Source organism: Raphanus sativus, chromosome 1 (genome assembly GCF_000801105.2).
Source record: "Raphanus sativus cultivar WK10039 chromosome 1, ASM80110v3, whole genome shotgun sequence".
Classification (NCBI taxonomy): Eukaryota; Viridiplantae; Streptophyta; class Magnoliopsida; order Brassicales; family Brassicaceae; genus Raphanus; species Raphanus sativus.
The window spans coordinates 26,088,752-26,101,083 of record NC_079511.1 but is presented as its reverse complement, the minus strand read 5'-3'; the positions used below and the strand labels follow the sequence as shown (position 1 = coordinate 26,101,083).

Genomic DNA, 12,332 nt, shown 5'->3' with positions numbered 1-12,332 from the left:
AGTAAAGCTGGGATAAATATCTGAAACTGAAGAACCAACCAAAAATTAGGATCATGAACTCGATCAGATCCGGGATAAATAACCAAATGGATCCTAAACTGATGTATCCGAAGAACTAGTACTCAATCCGATCGGAACCAAGAACCGAATGAGTATCTGAAGATTTCTAAAATGTAAATAAATATTTAAAAATATTATTTATATTTATATGTATAATTATTTTAAAAATAAAAATTATGATTAAAAATAAATATATTAATTATTTTGTGTATTTTTAGATAAAATATGATAGTTTGGATAGAAATACTCAAAAAACCGAATCTAATGAGTTTTAGTTATTTTTGGTTCCTTTGGATAGTTTTGATACGAAATATCCGAATCGAATTGTGTAATATGGTTAATTTGGGTACTATTATGCAAACCTGTTTCAGATACTTTAGTTATTTGATTATTTTCAGATTTTTTAACATCAAAATCGAACCTACCCGAACCCGGAAGAACATACTCAGTTGTAATATCCGAACATAACTTAATTTTCAAACTCGAAAAACCCGATATTCGAAAGAACCGACCCGGATATACCTGAATACCCAAACCTATTAAAAAGATAACAAAATCAATAATCTCATCCCGTGCAAGGCACGGGTTATTACCTAGTACCAGATTAAAAAAGAGTTGGAGAGAGAGGGATAATAAATGAGAGAGAGAGAAACAAGAACAAGAAAGTACGTAAATGTACAGGTAAATGTACAGTGGAAGATAAGAAGAGGACAAGACAATGGCCTGCAGGGTTTTTTACACCTCGGTCAATAAACTTCCAATATAGGCTCTATCATTGCAACTTGTTGCACCAGAATATACATATAAACACTTATTATACACTATAAATTCACCTAGAAGACAAACTTTTTCAATTTTGTCCGTTTGTTTGTTTGTCTTCTCTCTTACCTCTTTTATTATTACTATTCGATTATTACCATTCAACGTTACACCTGGTTGTATGTACCAAACAGCTAAGAGCCCAGATCAATTTGTCCTTTCTTCTCTCCAACTAGTCTCTATGTTCCGCACCCAAATAGGTCAATCACACAAAAAAGCTTATTTACAAAAGACAGTCAGAAAATATGGTTTCTGAGTTGTATATGGATGTTAGGTGGAGCAAATAGCAATCAGAAAGATATAAGAAAACACAGCGTGAGAGGGTGATGAAGAAGAGTTTGTTATAATTAGCTACAAAGTCGATATACTAATTTAATCGCCGTTCCATGGATTAGAATACTTTAGGAAACGATTAATTTTTTTTTTGTTCAAAAGGAAACGATTAATTATCTTTATATATTTTCTTCTTTGTCGGCCTTTTCTACATAAGCCATTTGTCGTCACATTGTATATTAGGAAGAGAGAGAAAAGAAGACAGATGCAAAAAGGTCAGAGTGAGAATCAATTGGGAGGTAGAGAATCTTTACAGAGGGCACAACGCTGGGAACCATCACGTTCTCTAATTCATTTCATTTACATTTATTTATTTACCTTTCCGGTTTGTAAATGATTCATTATATAATGTCTGCTTCACAAAATGTTATTGATTTTAGGACACTGTATTTGACTAGCTATTTGAATGCGATTCAATTTGGATTTAGTTTCAGACAATTTGGCATTGATTTCAGTCTTCAGATCTATATTGATTTGATTCTTTTGGCATTCAAAAAGTAAGGAGACCCACCCGACAATTTGCTTTAGATGGTTTGTTTATTTCAAGCACACAATAAATTTGTAGGCTTAGTTTTTTTTTGTCGTTTATAAAGTGATAACAGTATTAGTAGATCCTATTATTGACCTAATAATGGCTACTTCTCGCTTAAAGAATGACTTAGTGAAGTGGCTGCTCGTGCTTGATATGATACCTCTACTACACTCACAAAGTTCTGTTAAATAGTATTTTCTCAGAATGTAACTGTGCTTTATAATATCAATTATTCGACGGAACGAACTTGGTTTACTTACAGTCTGCAGTCTGCAGCTAGCTACTGAGTTAGAATGACAGCTCTCTACACGCTTTGACCCTCTACAGTAATCCCAGATCTGTCCCTTGGTTAATTTTATATAATACTATACGTTAATTGCCTCTTCAGTGTCTTCAAAACTCCAAAACATAGTATTATATTAAACATTTATCTAGACAACAGATTCAAGAAGTATATGTTATTACTGGAGCATCAGCTAAATTTCATTTTTCTTGTACAATAGGTTGTTGCCTTGTTGACAAAGATAAAGATTTTGCCATTTAGTTGGGTCTGCACCATCAATTAGTTTGTTAATAAAATAAACGAACTTATGGGACTAATCAGAAATATATAGTTCAAATAACCATCATCCTACTAAGAAAATAATAGTGTGAGTAATCAATCCCTAAATGCTTAGCATCCTTTAAATATTATGATTAGCTACGCTGTCACTTTTCTGAACATTGCAAAAGGTGATTAAAGAGTAATGGTGATTGATTCTCTCGATTTGGTCCGCCGACCAACTTATCAGTCTATGCTCTATACTCTACTAACTACACATGCACTTCCAATAAGTACTTTCTCTCCACTTTATTCCTTTAAAACCAAATCAAAAGCTGCCTTTTGTGTTTTCTTTTTCCTTAAACTATTGTACTTGTTTCTTTGAAATTGAGCATGTTATTATTATTATGTTGTCGTATTCCTTTTCAACATACATATTCAAGTTGAAAATGTTGAAAGAATGAGAGGGATTTGCAATAAAGATGTTGAGTGACATGCAAACACATTATAAGGGGGGCAGAGGAAACACAAAAAGGTGATTTTAGCATCTGCCTTTTCAGAAACTCTAATAATTAAACCTACAGGAACTTCTCCCTTAACCAGTACTTACAAATCACTTTATATTTCCATTCCAATAATTTTAGGTTAATTCAGTCAAAAACATGGGAAGCACATTCATCGAACTTAACTTGTATACTAGTATTTGGTTACTGTTTGATATTTTTAACGTGTAATAAATTAATTGATGTGTGAGAGATATAACTACTAGGTGTTTTCCTGCACCATGTGCAGTAAAAGAATTTTAAAATATTTTTTAATAGATAAATATAAAGTATATTTTATTTTTATTAATATTATAAATTTCTTTTATCAATATTTTAATATAAATTTGATTTAACTGAACATTAAAATTAAGATAAAATTTTTTTGTTTATTTTGAATTATATTTAAGAATGTGCATGTATATATTTAAAATTATTATCTTAGGTAGATTTTTCTATCTATTTATTTTAATTAAATATATTAAATAAATATGTAAAATTTCATAACTGTCAAAAATTAAAATCAAACACTATTTATAAAATCTATAGATATATATATATATATATATAAGAAACTAATGATTTTACGATTTAATTTGATTTTATGATTTAATTTCTATATTTTCTAAACATATGTATATATTTTTGAAATATTTTTAATTTAAATGATATTTCGAAATTTGAAAAGCCATAATTGAATATATTTATTTTAACGATGATTTATGAGTTATTACCATATTTAAAAAAGTCCAAAAATATAAATCGACAATAAATATAATATATGAGTTATTACCATATTTTAAAAAGTTTACCAAAAATATAAATTAACATTAAATATAATTATCCATGTCATATTAATCTATAAGACATGTCATCAATTTTAGTAGTCATGTCACAATTATTAATCTAGGTGTTTTCCTGCACTATGTGTAGTGATAAATTTTTTAAAAGTTCAATTTTATATTTTAAAATGTAATTTATTAATATTATATATTTTATTATTTTGAACAATAATTAATATAAATATAATTAATTAAGCATAAAATTAAGTGAAAATATTTTTATTTTTTAAATTATATTTAAGAATATATATGTATATATATAAAGTTATAATCTTAAGTAAAAGATTATCTATTTCATTTGGTTAAATGTATTAAATCAACTTGTACAAAATTACTAAAAATCATATAAAATTGTATAGTTATCAAAAATTAAACTAAATAATATTTATATAATTTGTAGATATCTAAAAGAAACTAATGATATTACGATTTATATTTTAAAAAAATTCAGAAAATTTAGAAAATTTTAGATAATAAAAATTTTATAATTATAAAAGTAAAATTATATAATATTTTGAAATTCAAAATGTTATATTTGAATATATTTATTTTAGTGATGATTTATGAGTTATTACCATATTCTACAAAGTTTACCAAAAATATAAATCAATATTAAATGTAATATATGAGTTATTGCCATATTTTAAAAAGATTTCCAAAAATATATTTATCAGCATTAAATGTAATTGTCCATGTCATATTTAACTATATGACATGTCATCAATCTTAATAGCCACGTCATAATTTTTTTTGTGAAAACAATTGTAGGGAAAACATGTGGCAAATCACTTCTCAAATATAGACCAGGGGATTTGCGAGTAAAACAAACGACTGGTTTGATGAGGTTGGGACAGAAGTAAATTCGATAACCCGAGAAAGATGATACTTAGTTAAACCGTATTTACATATTCTGCCCTCAAATAAAACATCAGTTTACACGACAAACCCCACGAAAAACAAAAAACAAAAGATTAGCCCCCAGCCCCCTCCCCCTAACCGGTTTACTTAGTCAGATCGCATTTGGGTTAAAGTCTGGTTCGATTGGTCTGGTATTTGCGGTTGCTGCGAAAGTGCAACTTGTTGTTCCCCGGAGAGGAAGATGAAGAGAACATGTGAGCGAAGAAGATGCTTGATTTGAGGGAAGAAACGGGAACATTGAGGACGGGAGTGATTCTGACGTTAGCAGAGTAGGATCTGGGGATTCCATGGTGGTGCTGGAGTCTGGGTCCGCCGGTGAAGCAACCGGGACTGCTGGAGCTTCTTTCGAGTCCATGGAACACGATTTTACCAGATGCGTTAAGCCTCGGACTATCTGCTGCCGATGATGATCCGTCGACGGAGGGACGCAGCATTGAGTTGGCTAATCTGATCCTGGGGTTGCGTGAGGGAGCGAATGGATTTGGAGTGGGCTTGTTGTCGAGGTCAAGCGAGAGTCTTGGAAGGTCATCGATCTCGTGGCCGGAGGAGGAAGAGGACGATGATAGAGAGAGACGTGAAGAGGCCATCTCCGGCGATGAAGAGGCGGCGGAGGGTTTAGATCCACGGTGAAGAAACTGCTTGAACGATGATGATGAAGAAGTGGTCTTTTTAGCAGATTCTTGTGCAGCCTTCTTGAGGCCTAAAAGCTCTCGCCATCTGGTCGTACAACGAGGAGCTTTCGGGGAGAAGAGCTCTGACATCTCCATCTCTACCCTCCTCCGGACCTCCGCCGAGTGGTTCAGCTCAGCCGCAGTCGTCGTCTTGACAGTGGAAGTCTGATGAGGCTTCCTCATCTCCGGAGGACCAGAGAACTTCAAAGGCACGAGCTTTCCGTCCGAGAAGAGCTCGTCGGCGGAGAGCATTGTGACCGGATCTTCGGGACAGAACTCAAAATCCACCGCTGGATCTTGATCTTTGTTGTCGGAGGACTGTTCCTCCTGGTCGTGGGATGAAGAGCGCCTCTTGTCTTCTCGCCTCAGAGAAATTCGACCGTACAAAGAGTATCCCGCCGGCGACGTAACACCAGCGTTTTTAACACACGCGGAAGCCATCTCTCCGGTTGTTGCTATTCAGATTAGGAAGAAGAATCTTTTGAGGGAGAATCGAATCTGTTAGTGTTTGGAGAGTGACTGATACAGAGCCATTATATACAGCTCATCCTCAGCTACACCCGTACGCTTTTTTACCCGATACTTGTTCTATTCAGGCCACTTCATTTTTAATGGGCCGTCTTTCAACTGCGTAACCACCCCAAATTCATTTTCTTCATTATGCTTCTTACTTTTGTGCTTATTATTATTTTATTGAATAATTATGTTAGATTTTTTAGACGATTATAATAATATTTGATAAGTTTCTTGCTTTTATGTTACTGAGAGAGAAATTGTGATTTTTATTTATTTCTCTCATTTTTTTGTCAAAATTATTATTTTCTTATATGCTCATAGGCCTCAGCGTTTGGAGTTCGGATCGTTTTTTCTTGTCCGGGTCTTTTGGGTCCTAAACATTTGAATCACATAGGTATTTCTAAATTTTCAGTCTAGATTCGAATTTGTTATTTTCGGGTCCAAGTTGGTTTGGATCTATAATTAAAATACTTATAAAACACTTATAATTTTTGGATTAATATCGGATTTGGATATTTAGAATCTAAAAAGACAAGAAATACGCAAATTTCATCAAAGTTAGTCAAAATATATCATGTATTATAAAATTTTACAAAATAAGGTATTAAAAATTAAAATAAAACATTTTTAAATTTTACATCTAAAGCTTCATATTACTTGAAAATGTTACAAAATAATAGCAAAGATTGTTAACAAAAAAATATTTCAACTATATTATAAAATGAAATATAGAAAATAAAATACAACAAAACATAATTTTTGGATATTCATGGTTTTAAATCGGGTACGAATCGGTTTTTATCAGGTCGGATCTATTCGGGTCAGTTTTTTGGGATCGGTTCTTTTCGGTTCTGGTTTCCTCGGGTAGTAAAAATATGAATCCAATAGGTATTTACAAAGTTTCAGATCGGTTCCAATTCAGATTTTTAGGTCTAGCTTAAAATGACCAAGGCCCATGCTCACCTACCAATAACTGAATCTGATCACAAGTACACGATTTGTGTATTTTAAGGTATGACTAGATTTTGACCCGCTCGACCGAGCGGGTGTCAATTTCATTTTTTATCATTGTTTGTACTAAATATTATACATTTTGCAATGTGTAAACTAATATAACATTTTTTAAAATAACAATGTTTTTAATTACATAAGATATTTTTTGCATTCTACTATAAATTATATGACCGGTATTTATTGGACATCATATAAACAAATCCAACATTTGTATAATTAAATTTATGTAGAAAATATTTTTTTCTGAATTAAAAGTAGGAAAAATAGACAAATATGAGTTAGAATGGTATTAAAAATTGCTACATCAGTTATAACATTCGTAAGAAAATAAAAATATTGTAGGAAATTTATTCCACAGAATATTCTATTTGTATAGTTGTATACATAGTTTTCGAAATAGAGAAGTTGTATGTATTGTAAAAATATTTTATAAATCACGTTAAGAAAGATCATAACTGCCTTGGCCGATTGTACATGTCAAATTAATTGATTTATGATTATAATATTTAATTTTAATTGTTTCTTGATTCAATTTCTAAATACTATTGTTATACTAATATGAAGATACTAAATATATGTATTTAAACTTGGTTACCAAGATTTTAAAAAATGTATATATTTAAAAAAATTAATTAGCTAAAATAGTTAGGAATGTGATCTAAATTTATAATAATTATGTATTTCTATAAGTGATAATATATATTTTAAAATTTATCCGATTAAATAATTGTTTAGTATGATATTTCTAAACACAACAATTTACAGTTTCTAAACACAAAAATATATATTGAATTCGGTTCGGCTCTCTGGATTTAGATTTTTTTGTTCGGTCCTAAGATATGTTTTTCTGTTAAATAAAAAGATGAAAACTAATATTATTTGGCAATATATGTGACTCCTGAATGAGTGATAGGTTGTTTAGGTTATAGAATAATATTTATTAGTTAGCACCAACATAGGAAATAGTTTAAACTTTAAACTAAAGGAAAGAGCACGACACTTTTAGTTTTGATACTATGTAATATTCTCTGTGATTCTGTGATTTTGTGTGTTAAATATATGATATATTGTTGTTTATGATTTGAATTGTCGCGTAAAGGGACCGAATGAGTAACTTAACAAAAATTCTGATTTGAATGATCGTAAAAATGTTTTTGTTGATACATGTTAAAACAGTTATTTTGAGGAAGAAAATAAATTATTACACAAAAAACCAAATTAAACTATTGTGGTGTAGATTAAAGTTTATTATTTTGCAGGTTAAGTCAATGTATTTAGTGTCGGATCAATGCAAACTGTTTTTCATGTATAATATTAAAAACTTTAATTCAGTCAAAAAAATATTACAAACTTTAATGTTTAATGTTTTGATATGGAATATTTTTTGGTTTAGATTTGATTTAGGAAACAATTTATTAATTTAGGAAAAAACAATGAATAGTTAAAACTAGGTTTATTTATTATTTCAGTGGTATTGGCTTGTAAATAAGTTAGAAGCAATGTTTTAAAAACTGGACCGGACACCGACTCGGCGTATTTACTGGTTGATTGGTCGGACTGGTTCAACCGATCGAACCAAATTTTTTATTTATTATATATTTTAATATATATATATATATATATACATATACATAGACACTTATATATTTATAATTAATCATATATAAAAGAAAAGACGGCTGTGTCATCTTTACGACGAACTGAAGGTTGAGAAGAAGGTACGCCTGAATCTGGTTCATTCATTGAACAATTCCCCTCCATTAACTATTAACAATAGCAAAACCTTGTGATAATGGAAAATTCAGATGGAGAATGGTGTAAGAGACAACGAGAAGAAGAGAAGATGTACGTTTAGGTTTCTTTTTTTTCCTCGAAAATTATTAACAAAAAAAAGACGGTTTTAAGTATTATTAAGTATTAACTTATTATTAGTTATTATCCCTTAATATAAAACTTAAATTACAATTTAAAATGTGACAAAATTAAAAAACTGGGTTTTGACGTCGCACCGGATCACCGGTTCCACCGGTTTTGAACCGAGTTGTCCGAGTTTTATAAAATCCGGGTTTTGAATCGAACCGGACTTGGCTTACAAAACGAGTCACGGTCGAACCGGTTCGACCGGCCGGTCCAGTCCGGTTTTCAAAACCTTGGTTAGAAGTCTTAAGATTAATTCTATTTTATACTTCTACTTTAATATAATAGATAGATTACCGTTCACATATGATATTCGTTCATGTATCATAATAACAACCAAAATCAATCCTCGCATAGAAGACTATCAATATAGATACCAAAAAGGTTCACAAATATAGTTGTTTATTCTACGTGTCTAAAGAGTAATGTTATTAAATCAAATGTAGGAATTGTTCTAGATATTGGTATATTACTCAAAATCAATTCATATGCATGCATTTATAGAACGTGCGTTATTACGACACATTTGTCTATATGCTAATTTCAAAATCTCATCAACTGAAGGAGGACTAAAATCCCATGTTTCTATCATGTTAAAAGAAAAGGACAAAACAATACATGTAGATCGGTTGATGCCATGACTATTTTAGAAGCTTTTTGCAAGGGTTTTGGGTTATCCACAAGATTGGAAGGGAAGGTTTTGTAAGGTTCCAAAACATACAAATATTATTGTATCATATTGGAATGCACATTCGTATGCATGGGCCACTACATACAATATTATTGTATCGTTATGGAATGCACAATACCGCACATCTTGTAAGGATTTTGGCTCTATCCAATCGTATAGAGAAGAAATACAATTCCAGAAGTACATTAAAAACGAAAAAGGGGCTGAAGATAGTTTTATTTCTACCCAAGGAATTGAAGTCTGAGCAGAGTCCAACTTTAATGGTTTCGTTGTTGTTGTGACCATCATTTTCACTTCTCCAAGGTCACAACAAAGCGGCAACATCGAGCCCAATACCTTGCAACACGCTTCACTGAATCTTACAAATGTGTATAGACATAGAGCAGCTTCTTTATTAGTTTATTACTATTCAATATTCTCATTTTCTCTGGAGTCATTTGACGTTCCATGACTATATTGTTATTGGCTGATATTTAAATCTTCCCAAACTTCAGTCCTACTAGATTTTAAGGGATAAGTTACTTTTAGAGATTTTTGCTTACTTGAAAGTTGTTTTAATTTGATTGAATGATGGTTTTTATTCTTTTATATATTTTAATTAAAAGAAAAAGTAATCCAAGTTAGTTAGACAACCAAAAATAATAATTTATAGTAACTAATTAATATGAATAGTAATAATATTATCTTAGATGGTTTCATGCATAGTAATAACATTCAATATATTTAAATTCATAGAATAGCAACTATAGTTATATGAAACTAATTGTTTTACGACTTTCAAAATAAAAAAATGAAAAGGTTCAATTTATATCATTATTCTCCAGTTTTATTTTATTTTAAAATATATTATAATACAACTAAAAACTTTATCTCAACCATCAATGATGAACCAAATGCAATAACATTTGCAATTACATAATTAATGGGACTTCTTCATCTTTCTATCATATAATTTGTATTTTAAAATTTTGTATAAGAATATAAAGAGAAGTAGCGTAGTGATATAAACTCTGATAATGTTTACTTGTTGTAATTTTTAACATCAATTAAAAGTACTAAAGTGATCAATTTTTAATCTCAAATTAGTTTAAAATCATAAGCCTTAATATTATATACATATAAATTTAATTATTTTTTATACAAAACATATATGACTAATTTTACTATAGTTGTCAACACAAAATCTATAATTATACTTATCCTTTTCTAAAATTACAAAATGACTAAATATATACAATTTTCTGGAAAAATAAAACTTAATTTTCATTACCACTAGCAATGCATGTCTAGTTTGACAGCGTCCTCTTTCGCTTGCTGCTTCCTATATTAGTATACCTGAGTGTTTTGAACAACTTTGGAGCAAGTATTAGAAAAACAATATGATAACCATCATCTACCTTCAGTACTGATATATATCAGGTCCCTGGAGCCGAATCACTTGCTGTCAGAGTTGTGCCATCGGTTGACAGAGTATCAAAAATAGAAGGAACGTTTCCTTGAGCTTTTCCTACAAGGTATTGTCTGATCAGACCATTTACCTATATTTAGACTGATTTGTTTGTGGATCTGCTAGAAACCAGTAACAAAGTTCGGTTAGTTGATAATGGAACTGCGTGTACATGTAATAACTCTATATGCTGCTTTGCACAGTACCAATATGAAGGGTGTCGCTGGATGAATGTTAGGGATGTGTTGATAATGGAACTGCGTGTACATGTAATAACTCTATATGCTGCTTTGCACAGTACCAATATGAAGGGTGTCGCTGGATGAATGTTAGGGATGTTAACATGGGTGATTGCCCATGGATTTACCCAAACCCACTAATATTGGGTTGGGTTTTTACTCATCCAAATTAATTGGGTCAATCATGGGGGTATAAATTTTAAAACCTATATTCATAGTGGGTAAAACAAAAGGGTAATGGGTACCCATGGGTTTTCATATATATAAAACAAAAGAGATTATATTTTCCATTATTTTAATTAAATAAGAAAATTTGCAAAAACCTTTTTCTATCAAAAACAAAAAAAAAGTTTCCTACAAATTAAAACACATGTTTTTCAACCAAAATCGGAAAATCGAATTTTTTCGCCAAAATTCGAAAACCGAGTTTTCCCGCCAAAAATGGAAAACCGAGTTTTCCCGCCAAAAACGGAAAACCAAGTTTTCCCGCCAAAACTAAAAAATCAAGTTTTCCGTTAAAATCGAAAACCCGGATTTTTCCGCCGAAACCCGAAAACCAAGTTTTCCACCAAAACAGGAAACCGGATTTTCCCGCCAAAACCAAAAAACGGAGTTTTCCGCCAAAATCCGAAAACCGGGGTTTCCCGCCAAAATCGGAAAACCGGAGTTTCCCGCCAAAACCGGAAACCGGATTTTTCCGCCAAAATCGGAAATCTGGGGTTTCCCGCCAAAACCCGAAATCCGGGTTTTCCGGCCAAAACCAGAAAAACGAGTTCCCGCCAAAACCAGAAACCCGAGGTTTCCCGCCAAAATCAGAAATCCGGGTTTTTCTGCAAAACTCGTTTTTTCTGGCCAAAACTTTTTCTGGCCAAAACCGGAGAACCAAGTTTTCTCGCCAAAACCGGAAAATCAAGTTTTTCCGCCAAAACCCGAAAACCGAATTTTTCCGCCAAAACCAGAAAACCGAGTTTTCCGCCAAAACCCGAGTTTCCCGTCTAAATCGGAAAACCGAGTTTTCCCACCAAAACTGGAAAACCGAGTTTTCCCGCCAAAATCAGAAAAATATCTCACATTAATGATATTAATATTTTACATGATTTTTTAAAACAAATAAAGTAGTAATTTGGGTACCCATGGGTAAACCTATACACATTTGAGTTATTTTTAACATCCCTAATGAATGTGTTACACATATTTCAGATTGTAAGATCGCTCCTGGAAATTGCCCCAGGTGTATGAAATTTTGAAGA

The 12,332-nt window shown here is 31.3% G+C and overlaps 1 protein-coding gene across 1 annotated transcript; it reads right to left on the bottom strand.

The window, feature by feature from the left end:
• Nucleotides 1-4,535: 4,535 nt before the first annotated feature.
• Nucleotides 4,536-5,894, bottom strand: LOC108854495 (uncharacterized). Its single transcript, XM_018628072.2, has one exon. The coding sequence runs from the start codon at nucleotides 5,697-5,699 to the stop codon at nucleotides 4,695-4,697; it is 1,005 nt and encodes a 334-aa protein (XP_018483574.1). The 5' UTR covers nucleotides 5,700-5,894; the 3' UTR covers nucleotides 4,536-4,694.
• Between the last annotated feature and the right edge of the window lie 6,438 nt (nucleotides 5,895-12,332).